The following is an 18,761-nucleotide window of genomic DNA, read 5'->3' as shown; positions in this document are numbered from 1 at the left end:
ATCATATTAACACAGACTTAAGACTAATCGATATTCATATATCGAAAGCATAGAAGAAACCGTTCGAAAATTGAGTCGTGAGAAATCAACATGGGAAACAAGAAGGTTCTTATTCTGCGCATGCGTGAAATGCTATGAATGTTTCAGATAAAGACAGAAACACTCTACTCATCTATATCTGTCTCGCAAGAACAAAAACTTTATTGTCTTCCATGTTGATTTTTCACAGCTCAATTTTCGAAATGTTTTCCCTAGCAAGTATCAAGAGCTATTTATTTGGCCGCATGCTATATAGTATAAGCTGGTATAAGATATAAATTCTGTACAGGAAATACCTTACGTTGGAGCAGAGAGGAATTTTTTCTCTGGCTGGGCATAATAAAGGCAGATAGATAGTAGCAAAGGGACAACTTCCTCTCTGGTAGTAAATAACTCTTGAAAACGCGATCTTTTGAAAATAAATATGTAATCTAGGAGAAAAAATAAATTCGAACTCGAACTCCATACAAATTTCATATTAGGAAAGATATATGCATTTATTTTAATAATTTGTAAACCAGCATACATATTTTTGCAACAAAATTGAAAAATGGTCATAAAATAAATAAAAAATTTGCTATAATTTACGCACTACCGTTATCGACAAAACATGGTTACCATGACGACAAACTATAAACGCTTTTTCTGTACATTAAATCTTTGAAACGTGCGTCAATTTATCTTTCAGAACATTGTTTAAATGAAGAATCAAAACTAAATATGACAATGAATAATAACATTGATGCAGTTTTGACTGAGTTAGGGTGGAATGATGGATTTCGAATACCGGTAGCAAATGAAGAAAATAAACGATTAGAAGAAGAAGTAATACAATCATTTATGCTATACTAATTTCACTCGCGTTTTGCACATTATGTATAAATTCTTTTGTCTGTTCTGTTGCGCGCTTCAGTTTTAGGCACAGTAAATTTTTGCACAGTAGTATGAATAAATATTTATTATAATAAATAATTAGTTTGGTATTATTATTTATTTATAGAAATATATAATATAAGTAATAGCTTGAAATATTACTTAATCTATTATTTTCTACGTATGTTATATTTACTTTGTTTAATTTTTCATAATATTTATACATAATTTTTTATTAAAAGATTGAAAGGAAAATGAAACTAAAAGAAAATTTAAGTACGAAACTCGAATCAACGGAGGAACGAATTAAGATGATGAAAAAGCATATTAACAATTTAATGACAGAGCAGAATATAAATCAAAAACTTTTAACCGCTCATTCGGCGCAACTTAAAACTGAAGATCATCATTACCGATTGAGTTGTAACACTGAATCGAGCCTTCGCCAAGAAGCGCGACGTTTTCAAAAAGAATGGCAAGAAGTAAATGAAATGGTAACAAACATTGAGAAAGAGTTACAAAAAATGACAAAGAAAATAGAAACGTCGAAAAATACACTAAAATATGATGAAAAAAATCTACGAGAAATGGAGGAGATATTAAATGAAAATGAAAATAATAATGAATTAATAGCACAATATATGAAAGAAGACTTAAAAGAATATAAGGTAAAAGAAAAGTAAACAAATTTAAGAATGAAGCACTAGTGTGATATACATACAAAGATTTCATTGTATTTATTTGATTTTTCTGTTATTTAGGAACTGGAATTAAAAAGACAGAAACTTAGCAAAGAATTGCAAACATATCGTGATTCAATAATTAAAACAACTAATGAAGCGCGGGAAGTGGAGATTATACTTAATCGAACATCTGCATTGTATAATCAAGCATTGATAGAATACCGGCAAATGTTTAATCAATGGAAAGGAAGCGTAATCATGTTACAACAAAGAAATAATGATATCAAGAAAGTCATTCAAGTATAACTAAACATCTCATTATGTTCTTATATTAAACAATAGTTTTAGTAAAATTTAAATATTTTTTGTTATTTATTATACTTATTAGCTTCAATTAAATTTTAAGTGTACTAATTGTAATATAGTAATTATAATAAATTATTTAATAAGGAAACCGAAGCATTGTACGAAATTTCTCAAGATAAAAAAAAAGTACTTCAAGAATCAGAAAAATTCTTGATGGAGCAAATTGAGAATAATAAGCAAGTTCAAGATTCAATTAAAAAATTAGAAAAGGAGCTTACTACAATGAAGGAAGAACAGGGCAACATGAAAGAAATGATTACTTCATACGAAAATCAAGTAAGAATATAAGTCAAAGTACTTCTAAAGTCCTCCTCCTTAAAATCTTTCTCTATTTTAAAATTTTAGCTTGTTATACAAAAAGGTATTGTGAAAGAGTTGACACAACGTGTGCAGCAAGTAAGAGCTGACATAAAACATAAGGAATCACAAATTCAAATTAAAAATACAAAAATAGAGAAAATAGATAAACAAGTAATAGATTTAACTGCAAAATTGCAAGACATTACCAATCAAAAAGTGGACATTGAAGAAAAGGCAAAAGAACTAGAAGAGATGATAGAGGTATTTATTGCTAAATAATTGTTGTTATATAAAATAAAATAATATATTATGAAACAATATAGGAGCAAGAGAAAAAAAAGTCCAAAATGACTAAAGAAATGAATCGATTACAAATGGCAAATTTACGTGTAATGAATCAAATAAAAGATTTACAAAATGAGAATAAAGTTTTAAAGATGGAATATGAAAAGGAATCTAAAAAATGTGAATATTTAGACAAATTACATACCAAAGAAGAACATATTTTAGAGGATAAAAAGGAAGTATCCTACCAAGCAGAATTCGAAGTGCGAAAATATGAGATGAAATTGAACAGATTAAAAGGGCTTGAATATAACAAGTCTGAAGTTGAGAAAAAACAAAAAAAGATTGAAGATCTTCAAAATATTTTAGATGAAAAAATGAAAGTGTCTAAGTTATTGCAAAAACAGATTGCCACTTTAGAAGTAAGTTGTTTCAAAATAAGTTATTTACAAAATAATACACTGAACATATTTGCTTATTGTATAGGATAATATGAGGAAAATTTCAAATAGTATAGCACAAGATAACAATGAATTAGAATATTTACAAAATAAAAAACAAGATCTTGTTCTTCTAATGAATGCAGGAGAAAAACAATTAAAAGCTGCTCAAAATTGTTATGAGGAGAAACAAGTAGAAGAAAGTATGCTACGACTTAGAGTATCTCAAATGGAGAAAATGATGTGTAATATAGGAGAAAATGTTTATGATTTGGAAAGATATAGACTTGAATTAGAAGCAGTACGTTTTTCATAGGATAATACTTTTAACATTAATAAAAATATCAAATAATTAGCAATTTAAAATATTAAAGTAACATATAAAATTTTGATAATATTATTTAGGCAATGCGGGAACGAAAAGCAGAAATTGTTGTACAGAAGGAATCTCTAATAGTACAAAAAAGAATTGTAGATGGTGAATGTTCAGAATTAAGAAGTGCTATTGCTGAGAGAAAAACACGAATAAAGCAATTACAGGCAAGGTATGACAATTACATAGCATTGTTAGGTACTAATCCTGATGGAACTCCAATGAGTACTACTCATATGAAGATTCAAAGTGCACAAGAAAGATATCTTTTACAAGAACAGGGTGATCAATTAGATGAAACAATAAGAAAAACTGAAGATGAAATACAAGCCATGGAAAATACATTACGAGTAATAAATGTTTGTAATGACAAATATAAGGTATCCTTAACAACAGATGATCAAAATAAACCAGAAATAGAAGAACATAAAAAATTGGATGAAGAACTGCAGAATGCAGAACAACATTTGAAGCAAAAAAAGGAAGAATTACAGTGTTTAACTGAAAATATGCAGGTATTCTACAATATACTTAGTTGAACATAATCTTAAGAAATAAGAAGTATATCCAATCATAAAATAAAATGATTTTAATAGAAAATACAAAATGACTATGTGAAAATTCTTGAAAATATAGAGGAAACTCAAGAATGCAAAGAAAATAAAAACCAATATTTAACTGACTTGAAACATCACATTCGTGAACAAAAAGAAAAAATATCAAGAGCTGATAAAAGTTTACAGAATGCCCAGAAAAGTATTCAACGATTGTATGAAAGTACAGGAGACAAAACTGTGCTCATACAACAGGTTTGTAAACTACATAATGTATTTTATAGTAACTATAAAATATATTATATAAACTTATCTTACTTTACATTCAATAGAAAGAGATAGAATTACGTGAACTGCAAGAACAAAATTCCATTGCTTTGCAAGATATTGCAGAATTTACAGTTCATCATATAGAAGTTGAGCCTTACATTAAAAAATTGTTAGCATCACAGAATATACAGTTACCTACAAATTTATTAGGCCAATCGCCAGGATCTAATCATTCTCATAGTAATACAAACTTATCAGAATGTTTACCAAAAAGTACAAATAGAGAAAGTGTTTATGGATCATCTAAGGGAAGTAGTAGAAATGTCATCAATATAGAACCACAATTCGAAAGTATGTCCATAAAAGCATATATAATAATTTAAATTATAAAAATTTATCAGTCATCTAAAATTATTATATTTCAGTTGTTCCAATACAAAGTACATCAAGGAGGAATATAAAGCAGAAACAATTATCTGTAGAAGCTTCCGTGAAAGTACAATCAATGAAAAAAGCTTTTTAATATAATTTTTTAAACATTGTATATTAATTTATTTCTTATTATATATATTTACCAGGAATAGCATGTAAAATAAGAATTTTAAGCAATATTTAAAAGATAATTAAAAATGTTAATGAAAAATGATTTATTGCCAAAAACGGGACTTTTAGAAATATGGTACCCATTTAATATATATTAAAACACCAGCTAATTACTTTTAGGTTACATTACTTTCTTTCATTACAATGAAACATACATAATATAACATACATATTATACTATAGATTCAGCATATACGAGTGTTTCCCAAAACTGTTATCAATTTATTTGATTACGCATGCATCATGTTGATTATGTATAACTGATAGTTTTATTATATTAAGAGTTTTATAACTCATAACTATTCAAAGTCCGTGGCAAATCACAGATATTGTACGTAATTTTTCGCATTATAATAAAAGGTATGATAATCACAATAATACCTACTTTATATTTTAAATATATTACAAAATTAAGGAGGAATAAAAAAAACAGTTAATTTAATAAAATAAACCTTTCTTTTTTCCTTTTTATTTCAAATAACATAAGATTTTAAATGTGCCGAATGATTTCAATTTTTTATTAACCCTACATAACCCTCTAATAATGAATGAAGTGACGATGTTCAAACAAAATTATTGAAATATATTTAAAAGTAGTTAAAATGTAAAAATTTAATTAGTTCTAACATGGAAAAATGTTTCCAGATGCCAGATATTACCGAAGTTTCTAGCAACAAAGTTTTCGGCGGATGGCAGAAAGTCTATTCACACGAAAGGTACTGTGTAATATTATATTTTTCATATCGAAATTATTGAAACGCAAGATTATTTAACGTGTAAAATATTCTAAAAATGCTCAATTTCACATAGTCATAACTTTCGAAATAGTGGATTCCTCGCCTTAAAACTTGTGTTTTCTTATTCTATACATCGAAAACTACAAAATTGCAGGAAAAAAATCAATAATTTTTGATCTCCTGGAGTAGAGTTTAACCAATTTTTTTATAACACAGCTATGAATTAGGATGTAAAATGAATTTTGGAATCTTCCTACCACCGCAAGTGGAAGAAGGACCTGTACCCGTCATTTATTGGTTATCTGGCTTGACATGTACAGAAGCTAATTTTGTTCAGAAAGCAGGTGCACAAAAATATGCTTCTGAACAAGGAGTAATCTTAGTTGCACCTGATACTAGCCCTCGCAATCTTAATATACCTGGAGAAGATGATGATTGGGATTTTGGAACTGGTGCTGGTTTTTATGTTGATGCACTAAAGGAGCCTTGGAAAAAACATTATAGAATGTATAGCTATGTTACTAAGGAACTACCAGCTTTGATTAATGAAAAATTTCCTGTTTTACCGGACAAACAATCCATAATGGGTCATAGGTAAAGAGTGGGACAACCATTGATTATTTAATAATTGGGTTACTTAGTTTCTAAGTTGATTTATTCATTAGTTTTTAATAATAAGAATCTGCATATAATTTTGTTATAAATTCTATAGTATGGGTGGACATGGAGCTTTAATATGTGCTTTAAAAAATCCTGGTTTATACAAAACAGTATCTGCTTTTGCACCTATAAGTAATCCAATTTCATGTCCATGGGGGAAAAAGGCTTTCTCCGGTTATTTGGGTGGGACAGAAACTAACGCTGCATGGAGAGAATGGGATGCTACAGAACTAGCTAAAAAGTACAATGGACCACCTTTGGATATTTTGGTTGACCAGGTATTATACTATGATATTATATTATAAAATAAAGTTTTTTAATAAATGAGTGTATAATTTTAGGGAAAAGAAGATAAGTTCTTGAAAAATGGACAATTGCTACCAGAAAATTTACTATCAGCTGCAAAAGATGCTGGATTATCTTTAGTTCTTAGATTTCAAGAAAGCTATGATCATAGTTACTTTTTTATATCTACATTCATAGAAGATCATATTAAACATCATGTAAAATATCTTAAATCTTAATTTAATATATGTACTTATTTTTTTTTATATTTTTGTCATTGAGAAATAACTCTTAAATAAAAATAAACGTTACAATAATAATAATAATAATAATAATAATAATAATAATAATAATAATAGCTCAAAAGAGATATAATATTTAATTATATAAATTATGCATATGCAAAATATAACAATTACTTATTTTTGTTCTGTGTATGTAGTATGCGGAATCGTTCCGAGACTTGGGAACCCAAGCTTTGGTACGAATCAAAAAAATTCAGGTGAGATCGGGTGATTCCCTATTAAAAAATATATGACCCTATTTAGAAAAATGATGATCTTAAAATCTTCTCACTACTCGACCCGTAAAAAAATAATTTGTACCATATGACGTCCCCTTTCGAACCAAACAAACTTTTGTTAAAACATTTTTTTAATAACTTCAATCCCTTATGAGGTATCCCACTGTTCTCACTTAAACGGAACACCCTGTATGTAAGCATGAACTCAGATGCAATCTGTTCAAGAAACCAAGATTTACTTATTAGGAAAGGATAGTATCGTTCCTGATTAATTATTACCGAATCGATTCGAAATGACTCTCGGAATCTTGAGTAATACACGTATCGAGATCTCACCTGCTCCACCTGAATTTTGCCAGACCATTCCAAGCCCGTGTACCCCAAATTGTGTATCTTCTTCCTTACTATAAAATTTTTAATAATTTTATCATAAATTATAAAGAACAAAATAAATACATTTTCTTTCTTATATAATTCCACTTCTTATAACTTTCAAAATTTTTCATAATATTACAAATATATAATATGTATTAGTATCAATTTTATAACAAGGAGGTATTAATTAGATCTAGGTGGTTCACGGACTTGATGCCAAAATACTAATACTGGTTCACGTTTTTGCCATATATTGGCACTACCCCACATTTGCCAAAATCTATAATAAAAAATATATAAGAATATAAGAAAATATATAAATTTTTATAAATTTTGTACAAGGGCTTACATTCCAAATAATGCTCCACCCAAATGTGCTGCATGATCAAAACGTTGCCAACGCATAAGGCATCCCAAAGTATCCAAACCCATTATAGCTTTCATGGCCTGATCACATAGATATTTTTAGTAAAAGATATATAAACTAATTCACATATAAAACTCAAACTTTATGCAGTTAAAATGAAATTATACATACCATACTCGCTGTAAATGTGAACATTGGAAGAAAAATAATAGATAGGTATGCATTTGGAAACTGAGTACATACAAATCCAAAGACACCCATTATTGCTCCTGACTATGTTGCAATTATTAGTATGAATATTGTTACATTTAAAATCATATTTATATTAAATTTTAATCAATACTCACAGCTCCCAAGGAAGGATCTCTTATTCCAACGACAGCTTTATATAAATAACTTGAAAAACTAGATACTACTCCACTAATTAAATAAAGTGCCAAAAATTGTTCTCTACCCAGTTGAGCCACAGCAATTTTAGAGAAACCATATAATACATACATGTTGACAATTAAATGAAGAAGGGAACAATGCGAAAATGTTACAAACAACATTGGCCAACATCTATCTTGATTAATAGTATAGAATTTAATACTCTTATATATACCCATATTATAATAAATATTTTTAAAGATATGTATTACTCACTAGTGGTAGGAGTGCATGAAAAATATCGATACATTGTCAATCGAAATGCTGGTATATGCCATGACAAAAATACCAATACATTTAAGAAACATATAGGAATAAATATTCTTTCTCCTTCTGATAAGTTTTTCCACCAATTCTCCATCGTATTTCTCCATCCTGTTCGCTAAATAAAGTAATATGTAGCAATAAAATATTTTAATAAATCTATATATGAATCTCAATATACAAACATGTATTCCCCATTGTTTGTAACTTCTGATTATACTATAGGTTTTATTTCTGACACATTCATATTCCCAAATGGCAGCGGCAATAAATGTTGTTGCACTAAACTGAATTAAACACAAGAAAACTTATAATACTAAAACAATGGATTATGTTTAAATTAACTTAGTATAAATTGAAATAAAATTTAATATCTTAACAATCGCTTACAATGATAGTAAAGGTAAATGGTTTCCATAAATTGGGAAAATATCCTGATTGCTTTTTAAGGAACTCTTCTGTTAGTGAATTTGATGATTGTGATAGTTTTGTTTTACCTCTAAACTTATGAAAATTTCTAATTTGTTTATATCCTTCAACTACATATAATTTAGGTTTAAACTTTATTGTAGTAAAAACACTGAAAAAAGAATATATAACTATAAGTAAGTGATATGAAATTATTGATGAATATAAAAATTTGAGATATAAAAAACTATCTTACCATTTATATGTACTATTACCTATATGTAAAAATGACCTAAGAGCCATATTGTAGGCCATCCAAAAACAGTAGAAAAATATCGTCAACCCTACATTGATTTTATAAAAAAAATTTGTCACATAATATTATAGTCAGATATTATTCACTCCTATCATTAATTCTTATAATAATTCACACTTTTATTCACTTTTTATAAAAATCACTTATGTCAAGTTTTCTCATAGGTTTAAAAATAAACAATCAGCAATTTTTGAATGTAGTCGTTTTCCAATTGTATAATTAAGGTCGCGCCCCCCTTTTTACTGTAAATATATAGCTATAAATTATATTAATTTGTACGAGAGTTTATCACAAATCAAATATTATAGTAGTTGACGTATGAGTTTGTAATCTGCCGTAATTTTGTCAAGTAGACACATATGTTAATTATATATCAGGTATATATATATTGTAATATATCTATTGTATATATATGTCATAATTATAGAACGGCATAAAAGTATACTTACAGGTAACTGCAATCGTTTTATTTATTGCTTAACATGTAATGATTATGTTATTAAATACATACGTGAAAATTTTACACTGAAAACTTTAATGCCAGTATCACAAGTATGCATTTCCATGCATGAGAATTAGGTATGCTAAGGATAAGAAAATACGTTTTAACGAAAAAAGAAATTATTTTTGTGTTCTTAATTTATGCTTTTGACACACATTCATTTAACTTTCATCATATTAATAAAAATCTATCCATACTTAATTTTAACAGGGTTTCTAAATTTCGTCGACCAATTAGAAGTATTAAACTATAATCGAAGAAACTTACATGCGAATCGGATACTTTATTCGAAACCGCATAATTTCAAATTCATCGGTAACGGTCAACGGTTGATTCGATTTCAAGCAGTCTGTGTTCAAGTTTAAAATTAACTGATTCAGCATATTTATCACCGATCCACCGTGATTAAAAAATACTTTCTGTTATTATTGCTACTGTATAATAAGGTATAATTTATATAAAGACATCACTGCTTTACGGTGAACGATTCAAAGGTAATTGATTATGATTATCTTTAACAAAGTCTGTTTAAAATTTATGGGGTAAATCAGTTACTCGTTACAAATGAATATGTTCTAAGTGAAATGATATAAGTATTTGTTAGAATATTTTGGTAAAGCTTATATGGTAGTAAAGAATAATAGTTACAAAACGTGGGTTTTAATAGGATTGTGGACTTCCAAAAATTATGAAACATAGGTCTCAACAGGATTACGCATTTTCCAGAGTTAAAATATTCCGAACAGTGAAATTTATTTCTTATCAATGCAATTAGTATATATAGTATTATACAATTAGTATAATTAGTTATCTTATTTAGTTATACTTATTTATTTATGAGTTAATTTATTTATGAGTTAATCTTATTTATTTATACTGGCGTAAATATGCTTTAATGTTTAACGTTAGATCTAGAGAAAAGGATTCTTCAATAACTTTTAGATCAATCTCAGACAAATGTAACTTTGTTTACACTATACTATGAGCATTATCGTGTAGTATTGGTTGAACTGCATATATGTCTTTCCTACTTCCTATACTTACAAAACTAATAACAAAAATAATAAATAAATATATGCATCTAAAACACATATAATACATACACATTACAATAAAATAATTAAAAAAGGTCTTCTCAAAATTCATGAGGACATCATGCATCAATAGAATGACCAAAGTTAATAAATTTTCTAAAACAAACGTATATATTAAAAGATAAACATTTTATTGCAGATGACTGAAGATGCAGTTAAAGTTGCTGTTCGCATTCGTCCATTAATAAAGAGTGAAAATGAAAGAGGATGTCAAACATGCTTAGATGTTGTTCCTGGTGAACCTCAGATTGTTGTATGTAATACAGCCAAAGCTTTTACATTTAATTACGTATTTTCTCCTAATGTTACTCAAGAGGAATTCTATAATACAGCTGTTAAAAATATGGTAGAAAATATTTTTCAAGGTAAAATTATATTAAAACATAATTCTGCAAAATATTGTAGTTGTATTTTATTTTTGCAATTAATGTAGTAGTATATTTATATACCTTCTTTGCAGGCTATAATGTCACTATATTGGCTTATGGTCAAACGGGAAGTGGTAAAACTCATTCAATGGGTACAAATTACATTGAAGAAGAAGACATGGGCATTATACCCAGATCGGTGAATGATATATTTGATATAATTTCATCAAAGGAAGATTGGAGTTTTAAAGTTACAGTTTCGTTTATGGAACTTTATCAAGAACAGTTATATGATTTATTAACTGATAAACAAAGAAATCAGTCTATTGTTGAAATCAGAGATGATGGTAAAAATATAAAGATTGCTGGACTTGTAGCAAAAGAAGTTAAAACTGCAACAGAAGCATTAAACTGCTTGACACAAGGATCTTTAGGACGTGCTACAGGTGCTACTGCAATGAACGCACAAAGTAGCAGAAGCCATGCAATATACACTTTATGTGTATATCAACATAAAAAAAATGACCTGTAAGCAATATATCTAGAAATTACAAAATAAGATTTATTTATAATATATTTAAATATTTTGTTCTTTTCTACTTTAATATAATCTAGCAATACAGCAACAACTGCAAAGTTTCATTTGGTAGATTTAGCTGGATCTGAACGTAGTAAAAAGACACAAGCAACTGGTGAAAGATTTAAAGAAGGAGTTAATATAAATAGAGGTTTGTTGGCATTGGGTAATGTTATATCTCAATTAGGAGAGGGTGGCCCTGCAGCATATGTTGGTTATAGAGACAGTAAACTCACAAGATTATTGCAAGATTCTCTTGGTGGAAATTCCATAACATTAATGATAGCATGCGTTAGTCCTGCAGGTTATTATTGTCATAAAATTTAAGATATTTGTATTTAATACTAATGTTCAAAATAACTTATCTTTTATATAAAATACTTTCAGATTATAACTTGGATGAAACTCTAAGCACATTAAGATATGCAGACAGAGCATGTAAAATAAAAAATAAACCTGTAGTTAATCAAGATCCACAAATTGCAGAAATAAATCGTCTAAATAAACTAGTACAAGAATTAAAACTTGCTTTGGTAGACAATGAAATTAAGGTCTCATGTCCATTGGAACATCAGGAACTCCACACAAAAAACCAATGTTTACAAAAAAAAATAAGGGATTTAACGGAAAAGTTAAATAGTAATTTAGTTGAGGCTGTAGTTATGTATGAAAGGGCAGAACTAGCTGAGCAAGCTAGAGAAAAAATTCAGACTGACATGATAAAGATATTAGAAGAATCTAAAAAACTTTTAGATGATTTTGATAAAGATCCTAATAAACATAATGAACATCGTTCAAGACTGGAAGCTTTGTATTTAAAAATTCTTGGTAAGTAACGTAAGGAAAAGTTATTGATATACAGTTTCTGAAAATATTTCCTTATTTATGATAAATAGATATTCAAAACGATCAGAAGAAAACATCCGAAGAACTCATAAAAATATCCTCTGATAATGCAAACACATTTACAATAAACTCTGAAGACGACCCAGAACAGATGTGTATGGATGAAGTATGTTCCCCAGATAGTTTAGATGATTTTCATGAAAAACAGGAAGAACATACTTTACTCCAAGCTAAAAGGAATGACGAAGTTCAAAATATCAACAAAGAACTTGCTATTAAGGAGAGTCTTATACATCAGCTTTTAAAAAGCTCATCTCTAACAATTGATTATTCCAAAGAAATACAGGAAATGGAGCAAGAGATAAAAACACTTCAGATAGAAAAGGAAGAACTTCTACAAGCTCTACAGAACGTACAAGCAAATAATGCTAAGTCAAAGTAAGAAGTTTAATTAAATACAAAAATTATTATTTTTTTAATTTTCTTCATTTACAGCAATCATTAACTTAGTGTTATTTCTTCAAATTTTTTAACTTATTTTGTTTGTTTTGCAGATTGGCAGAAAATAGACGTAAAAAGGTACAGGAATTAGAGAAAAAAATAACAGAATTAAGGCGAAAGATATCAGAGCAAGATAGGATAGTTAAAACGAAAGAAAAGCAAGATCAACAAATAAGAAATTTATCAAACGAAATGCACGTGTTAAAGCAAACAAGAATAAAATTAATTAGACAAATGCGCAATGAATCTGATAGATTTACAAAATGGAAGGAATCAAAGGAAAAAGAACTGAACCGTTTAAAAAATCAAAATAGAAAGCAAATGAACGAAGTGACACGTTTAAAATTGTGGCATAGTAAACAAGAAACTGTTTTCAAAAGAAAGATGGAAGAAGCTTTTGCTGTTAATAAAAGACTGAAGGTAATGAATTAAGATTTTTATTTGTAATGCTTTAATTGAACAATAATTTTGTCTTTTACTTTATTTTTAGGAAGCTTTAGATTTGCAAAAAAGAGTGAGAAAAGAAAAGATGAATACTAATACTGATAAAATTCAAAATTGGTTAACTCAGGAAATAGAAATATCGGTGAGCACCATTGATGCAGAATATTCTCTCGAAAAATTAATGCAAGATAGAGCATCATTGGCATGCATGTTAGAAAAATTTCAAAACGATGATGATGAAAATGGGACCAAAATTGCTGAACTTACTGAATTTCTAGATTTACGTAATACGCAAATTACTGATCTCCAGCAAAAAATAATTGAATCTGATCAAGGTAAATGTTCCATTCGCTAAATGTACAATATACGTGTTAATGTAGTAAGTTCCCTTGTTCAACTATTAATTGTATACATGTGTATTTATTTAGAAAGTAGAGCACATACAAGATGGCAAAAAGTACATACAATGGAAGGAGCAAAAATTGCTCTTGAACTATTATTTAAACATGTTACAGAGAGTAGAAGAAAGCAATGTGTAAAGGAATACGAATACAATGAGCTTCAGGTTTGTATATTTGAAAATTATAGACTATTTAAAAGTTTACATAAATTAAACAAGACTCTTTTAAGTTCTATATCAACAATCTAATTTAAAATTATTATGTTTCTAATAATAAACGTAATTTTAGGGAAAGTATGAACTGTTGCAAGCACGATTGAATGAATACCGGGTCAAAGAGAAAGAAAGGCGTATGTCAAAACAACTTGCATTAAATGATACACATAATATTAAAGAATACGAAAGTGAGGATAACAGTAAACTAAAAGAAAAATTGGAATTTTACAAACAAAAATGCGAAGAACTAGAACACACAGTTAATATACGCTCTTAATTTTATTATTGATAAAATTAATTCTCCACTAAAATATTATAAATTGTTTTGTAAATTTTTCAGCTCCCACGTAAAATTCAGAACAAGGAAAATGTGAAACCCAAAGCTATTAAAGACGTACAGGTTGAAGATATTCATTCTGAAACAGATGATAGTACCATTGAAGATGATGTTGAAAAAGATCCAGATTGGACACGAACACCACTTTATAATCGTATACGGAGTCTTTTGGTAATTCATTGAAATTAAGAATTTATTACCTTTGATATTTAAAACAATATTCTTTATATTATTAATTCTAAATAATATAATTTTTATTTTCAGGATACAACAAAATCTTCATCACTTGACCGTAATTCATTGAAACGGACATCAGACGGCGATGCAAAATGTAATTGTAAAACGAGTTGTGCTACACGAATTTGTCGTTGTCGTAAAAACAAAACTATATGTGGCAGTAATTGTAAATGTGTGGAAGACCAATGTCAAAATAGAGATAAAAAAAATGTAAGCTTGTTATTCTTTCTAATAATAATAATCATTTAAAATTATTTCATAAATCTATCATTATTATCTTTAGTTGAATCGTACATTATTTATGGATCAGTCAAAAGAAGATGAAAAAGCAGAGGACGATGAATTTCTAAAGAAACCAAGGTATATATAAATTATATTTTTGTAATTTCATCCATACGATTATATATTATTAAATCTCTTCTTTTTTTCAAACAGACTAGTGGAATGAATATCACCATCATCAATAATGCAAAGCTCAATTTTCTGGAAGTGCAATTTGTGTGTACGACATGTTTCATATTAAGAACATTTTACAAAGAGGCAACTGGATTTTATATTCTGACACTCGAGTTTTATTTATTTTCTTATTTATTTATTACTTTTTTTATTGATTGCTTAGTTCAATATGTTACCTTAACTGAATAAAATACCTTATGTTCTAATATTCAATTATATTATATTATCTTATTTAATTAAGTGCACAAATCTTATTTTGTCACATAATTGTAAATATATAATGTAAATAAATTTAGCTGCAAATATGCTTATTAGATATTAAAATAATAAAATCTTTTACTTGATTTTATAATAAAATATAATGTCTTATGCATTTTTCCCAATCTTATTTTGTATGTATGTTCACAAATCCTCCAAAAATGACAAACCCTATTATGATGCAATTAGAAGTGCTCATACTTATAATTTTTATATGCATTTTATTAAATTTCATAATTTCATGTGACAACTGCAATGTACATATATATAAGAGAGAAAATATACATTATTAACTTTAAAAATTAAAAAAGTACTTCAGGCATATATATTTATCGTATATTTTTTTCAGATTACGTGTAAAATGTATTTTTCGTATTATAATAATTAAAAGAAATATTTAGATAAGTCCGCTCGTTCCTAACATACTTATAAGATTTTTATAGAATACTAAAAAATAGTCTTATTTTTTAACATTTATATTTATTGATCTATTGCTACATTTATTGCAACAAACGTATTTTTGATTTAAATGTGACGATAAAATTAAAGTTCATATGCATTTCCGTTAATGGAAGATAGAGCTCTTCCGGTTGTATAGAGCAACGAGCAAGATGGGTAAGCAATCGATGTTAAAATTATATCGTTTTTAAAAATGTAAAGCTTATATTATTAAATATGTGTTGTTCTCATCGATTGTTCAATTTTTTTCGATTATAATTTCGTTAAATATTTAATAGAAAATTCTGAAATAACAAAATGAAAATGAAATGTATTAATGATCTAACGTTTTGATACAGGTAAACCTCGTGGTCTTCGTACCGCACGTAAGCATGTAAACCACAGACGGGATCAACGATGGAATGATAAAGACTACAAGAAAGCTCACTTGGGAACGAGATGGAAGGCCAATCCATTCGGTGGTGCTTCTCATGCTAAGGGTATTGTTTTAGAAAAAGTGTATGTATATTTACATTATTAAATCTCTTACTATATCATATTTATAGTAATCTCTTTGAATTGAAATGAATTTCTGCATCAAATTTTAATTAAGTGTTTGTATGTTTTTAGTGGTGTAGAAGCCAAACAGCCAAACTCTGCTATTCGTAAATGTGTGAGAGTACAACTTATCAAAAACGGCAAGAAAATTACTGCTTTTGTACCTAGGGATGGTTGTTTGAACAATATCGAGGAAAACGACGAAGTTTTGGTCGCAGGATTTGGTCGTAAAGGTCATGCCGTAGGTGACATTCCAGGAGTTCGATTTAAAGTAGTGAAAGTTGCCAATGTTTCGCTACTTGCACTCTACAAAGAAAAGAAAGAACGACCTCGATCGTAAAGTCACTATCATGTATTTCTAATAAACCTATAAAACATTTTTAATTAAATTAGTATCTTTTTAATACCCATAAGTGCTTTTATTTTTATAAGAGTACAAAAATATAAATTTAAAGATTGATATTTTAAAAACCACTTAAAAGAAAATTAATATTACAAATCAATAAGTATCCACATATCCATTCTTAGCTTCTTCAGTATGTATAACAATATTTTCAACAGTTTCATTCAATGGAGTATTTAATTTCCTTATTTCTTTTGGTATATTAGCATTCAATATTTCTTCCTTTGCTTGTAGAAACTAAATATTAAATAGCATTTGTATAAATTGATATTAATTGTATTAAATATAAGAAGGTCTATAAAAGTACAAAACCTGTGTTAAAGAAGAAAATTTTGAATATATGTCATTAATATCAGCGTCCATGGAGTATGATTTATTCTTCATACTTTTTGCGTTAAATGGTGACCATGAATCAATGGATGAATATGCTTCTATAAAATTCTTTTTTTCCTCATTAAATAACGAATCTCGATCATTTTCATTAGTTTTCTTTTTCTCATCCTGTATTTCATATAATTTTATATATTATTTCAAGACAAAATACATAGAGTATTATAAAACATCTACTACACCAACAAAGGAATGATTCTATATGACAAATGAACTGAAAAATTAAGACAGTTTTTTCATGTCTAGCTCACATTCAAAATGATACTTTTTGATGAGGAATCATTCTTTTTGCAGTTGTAGCAATAGTTACAGATCACTTTATATAAATTTTTTAATGAAATTACTTTTGAAACCTGTTCCACTACATGTTCTTCTTTTTTAAATTCAAAAGTTGATGATAATTCTTGATGTTCATTTAGATACTTTTGCAAATTTTCAAAATACTGCATAGATTCAGAATAATTTAGCTTTGGTTCAACATTACATGTAAACGTATTTGAATCTTCATTGATATAGACCTAATATAAAATACATCTGTAAATATACAAATTATATGCATACATGTTTTGGATGTATTTATTTACATACGTTTAATATATCATCAGTGGGTTCTTTTTCATCATATTCAGTATCAAAAGACTTAAGGAATAAACATTTCATAAAGTCCAATAATAATCTTAAAGTTGGAAGTTGTTCTTTTAACAGGCAATTTCCCTGCAAAAAAATAATGTAAATTTTTCTGTTGCCAATAGTACAAAAAGAAATTATGTAAGACACGAACCAGAAATAATTTTTTGTCAGTACAAATTCCAATTTCGGAATAAGATCTTAGTAACTCTTCTGCAAAAAAAAGATAATGCCTTTATATTGAATATATTAAATATTATTTAATTACAAACTTCTAATGTTATTTAGTTATAAAACCTTCTAAAGCAGCGCCTTTTAACTTTTGTAATTTGGAAGCTATCAAGGGAAACTTTTCAGCCAAAAGCCAAGATAATAATGAAAGTCGATTCTCTCCATTAAGAATTGTTACTTCTATATTGTTTGCTAAAGCTGTTGTAATTTTTGGATATCTTATTTGTACTAAAGTGTTATAAATATCAGTCATAAGTTCTTCTGTATTACTCATTGTTATACATTTCTTTTCTATTCTTGTCATATGTATAAATTATATTTTGTTATATATCTATTTTGATTTTTGATGTAATTTCTTTCCCTTCGAGATTAGATAACTAGTTACTAAGGCAAATATAAAATTATAAATAAAATCACACTAAAACACTTATTACATTCAATACGTAACCCACGGTCATGTAAACGATTTAACGTACTTTATATGACGGTGACCTAACCAATTTTGGTAAATGACAAATAAGATTAGTTGTATTTTCGTACATATTTGTAATTTCAAAATACATATAAAAATATACGTTTACAATATTGTTATAAAATGAACAACTTTTATATTTTAGAATTTTTATTTCGTAACAAATATGATAAGAAAATTCATATGTGTATGTGTATAATTTTTATTTGATTTATAGTAACTCAATCATAAGGTAAATTTTTTATTATGAAAGGTT

The 18,761-nt window shown here is 27.6% G+C and overlaps 6 protein-coding genes across 8 annotated transcripts; 4 read left to right on the top strand and 2 right to left on the bottom strand.

The window, feature by feature from the left end:
- Positions 1-48: 48 nt before the first annotated feature.
- Positions 49-4,747, top strand: LOC100749900 (coiled-coil domain-containing protein 39). The gene is made up of 11 exons (XM_012394842.3): positions 49-864; positions 1,155-1,580; positions 1,674-1,895; positions 2,046-2,237; positions 2,307-2,522; positions 2,585-2,968; positions 3,033-3,287; positions 3,392-3,874; positions 3,956-4,168; positions 4,246-4,534; positions 4,609-4,747. Exons 1-11 carry the CDS (start codon positions 760-762, stop codon positions 4,704-4,706), a joined length of 2,883 nt encoding a protein of 960 aa, XP_012250265.1. The 5' UTR covers positions 49-759; the 3' UTR covers positions 4,707-4,747.
- Positions 4,748-4,951: 204 nt separating this feature from the next.
- On the top strand, positions 4,952-7,049 carry LOC105680231 (S-formylglutathione hydrolase). The gene is made up of 5 exons (XM_012380675.3): positions 4,952-5,146; positions 5,432-5,502; positions 5,740-6,117; positions 6,236-6,461; positions 6,525-7,049. The coding sequence occupies exons 2-5, from the start codon at positions 5,432-5,434 to the stop codon at positions 6,705-6,707; spliced, it is 858 nt and encodes a 285-aa protein (XP_012236098.1). The 5' UTR covers positions 4,952-5,146; the 3' UTR covers positions 6,708-7,049.
- Positions 7,050-7,425: 376 nt separating this feature from the next.
- On the bottom strand, positions 7,426-9,736 carry LOC100745283 (presenilins-associated rhomboid-like protein, mitochondrial). 3 transcript variants are annotated; one of them, XM_024364576.2, is made up of 10 exons: positions 9,607-9,736; positions 9,278-9,392; positions 9,091-9,178; positions 8,817-9,006; positions 8,612-8,713; positions 8,379-8,544; positions 8,081-8,298; positions 7,905-8,006; positions 7,716-7,813; positions 7,426-7,646 (listed from the first exon to the last, which is right to left on the bottom strand). In XM_024364576.2, the coding sequence occupies exons 3-10, from the start codon at positions 9,147-9,149 to the stop codon at positions 7,550-7,552; spliced, it is 1,032 nt and encodes a 343-aa protein (XP_024220344.1). In that variant the 5' UTR covers positions 9,150-9,178; positions 9,278-9,392; positions 9,607-9,736; the 3' UTR covers positions 7,426-7,549. The 3 variants fall into 3 exon arrangements, with proteins under 3 accessions (XP_024220344.1, XP_033174416.1, XP_033174415.1); XM_033318525.1 differs by having other exon boundaries at positions 9,091-9,392; XM_033318524.1 differs by lacking the exon at positions 9,278-9,392 and having other exon boundaries at positions 9,662-9,731.
- A 206-nt stretch (positions 9,737-9,942) lies between these two features.
- Positions 9,943-15,341, top strand: LOC100749783 (chromosome-associated kinesin KIF4). The gene is made up of 14 exons (XM_003486260.4): positions 9,943-10,146; positions 10,886-11,111; positions 11,207-11,642; positions 11,730-11,995; positions 12,079-12,519; positions 12,588-12,975; positions 13,092-13,458; positions 13,529-13,817; positions 13,911-14,047; positions 14,172-14,357; positions 14,439-14,606; positions 14,700-14,882; positions 14,956-15,032; positions 15,108-15,341. The coding sequence occupies exons 2-14, from the start codon at positions 10,886-10,888 to the stop codon at positions 15,118-15,120; spliced, it is 3,177 nt and encodes a 1,058-aa protein (XP_003486308.1). The 5' UTR covers positions 9,943-10,146; the 3' UTR covers positions 15,121-15,341.
- A 561-nt stretch (positions 15,342-15,902) lies between these two features.
- On the top strand, positions 15,903-16,771 carry LOC100749549 (40S ribosomal protein S23). The gene is made up of 3 exons (XM_003486258.4): positions 15,903-16,001; positions 16,184-16,343; positions 16,455-16,771. The coding sequence occupies exons 1-3, from the start codon at positions 15,998-16,000 to the stop codon at positions 16,720-16,722; spliced, it is 432 nt and encodes a 143-aa protein (XP_003486306.1). The 5' UTR covers positions 15,903-15,997; the 3' UTR covers positions 16,723-16,771.
- Positions 16,603-18,562, bottom strand: LOC100749665. The gene is made up of 6 exons (XM_003486259.4): positions 18,100-18,562; positions 17,957-18,015; positions 17,764-17,889; positions 17,520-17,693; positions 17,098-17,286; positions 16,603-17,022 (listed from the first exon to the last, which is right to left on the bottom strand). Exons 1-6 carry the CDS (start codon positions 18,335-18,337, stop codon positions 16,882-16,884), a joined length of 927 nt encoding a protein of 308 aa, XP_003486307.2. The 5' UTR covers positions 18,338-18,562; the 3' UTR covers positions 16,603-16,881.
- Between the last annotated feature and the right edge of the window lie 199 nt (positions 18,563-18,761).

This window comes from Bombus impatiens, unplaced genomic scaffold, assembly GCF_000188095.3.
Source record: "Bombus impatiens unplaced genomic scaffold, BIMP_2.2 scf_0102, whole genome shotgun sequence".
Taxonomy (NCBI): Eukaryota; Metazoa; Arthropoda; class Insecta; order Hymenoptera; family Apidae; genus Bombus; species Bombus impatiens.
The sequence above is the reverse complement of the archived record's forward strand: the minus strand, read 5'-3'. Positions and strand labels throughout refer to the sequence as shown.

Excerpts from the sequence above, each read along its gene's own strand:
- LOC100749783 (XM_003486260.4), top strand. The coding sequence starts at position 10,886 with ATGACTGAAGATGCAGTTAAAGTTGCTGTTCGCATTCGTCCATTAATA. Across the intron at positions 11,112-11,206 it reads GGTAGAAAATATTTTTCAAG|GCTATAATGTCACTATATTG; the intron begins GTAAAATTATAT and ends CCTTCTTTGCAG. Across the intron at positions 13,818-13,910 it reads AATAATTGAATCTGATCAAG|AAAGTAGAGCACATACAAGA; the intron begins GTAAATGTTCCA and ends GTATTTATTTAG.
- LOC100749900 (XM_012394842.3), top strand. The coding sequence starts at position 760 with ATGACAATGAATAATAACATTGATGCAGTTTTGACTGAGTTAGGGTGG. Across the intron at positions 2,523-2,584 it reads AACTAGAAGAGATGATAGAG|GAGCAAGAGAAAAAAAAGTC; the intron begins GTATTTATTGCT and ends GAAACAATATAG. Across the intron at positions 4,169-4,245 it reads AAACTGTGCTCATACAACAG|AAAGAGATAGAATTACGTGA; the intron begins GTTTGTAAACTA and ends TACATTCAATAG.
- LOC100749665 (XM_003486259.4), bottom strand. The coding sequence starts at position 18,337 with ATGACAAGAATAGAAAAGAAATGTATAACAATGAGTAATACAGAAGAA. Across the intron at positions 17,890-17,956 it reads CTGACAAAAAATTATTTCTG|GGAAATTGCCTGTTAAAAGA; the intron begins GTTCGTGTCTTA and ends ATTTTTTTGCAG. Across the intron at positions 17,694-17,763 it reads CCACTGATGATATATTAAAC|GTCTATATCAATGAAGATTC; the intron begins GTATGTAAATAA and ends ATTTTATATTAG.
- LOC100749549 (XM_003486258.4), top strand. Across the intron at positions 16,344-16,454 it reads GGTATTGTTTTAGAAAAAGT|TGGTGTAGAAGCCAAACAGC; the intron begins GTATGTATATTT and ends GTATGTTTTTAG.
- LOC100745283 (XM_033318524.1), bottom strand. The coding sequence starts at position 9,716 with ATGGAAATGCATACTTGTGATACTGGCATTAAAGTTTTCAGTGTAAAA. Across the intron at positions 8,545-8,611 it reads ACAAACAATGGGGAATACAT|CGAACAGGATGGAGAAATAC; the intron begins GTTTGTATATTG and ends TACTTTATTTAG. Across the intron at positions 7,814-7,904 it reads TCACATTTACAGCGAGTATG|GCCATGAAAGCTATAATGGG; the intron begins GTATGTATAATT and ends CTATGTGATCAG.
- LOC105680231 (XM_012380675.3), top strand. The coding sequence starts at position 5,432 with ATGCCAGATATTACCGAAGTTTCTAGCAACAAAGTTTTCGGCGGATGG. Across the intron at positions 5,503-5,739 it reads AAAGTCTATTCACACGAAAG|CTATGAATTAGGATGTAAAA; the intron begins GTACTGTGTAAT and ends TTTATAACACAG. Across the intron at positions 6,462-6,524 it reads TGGATATTTTGGTTGACCAG|GGAAAAGAAGATAAGTTCTT; the intron begins GTATTATACTAT and ends GTATAATTTTAG.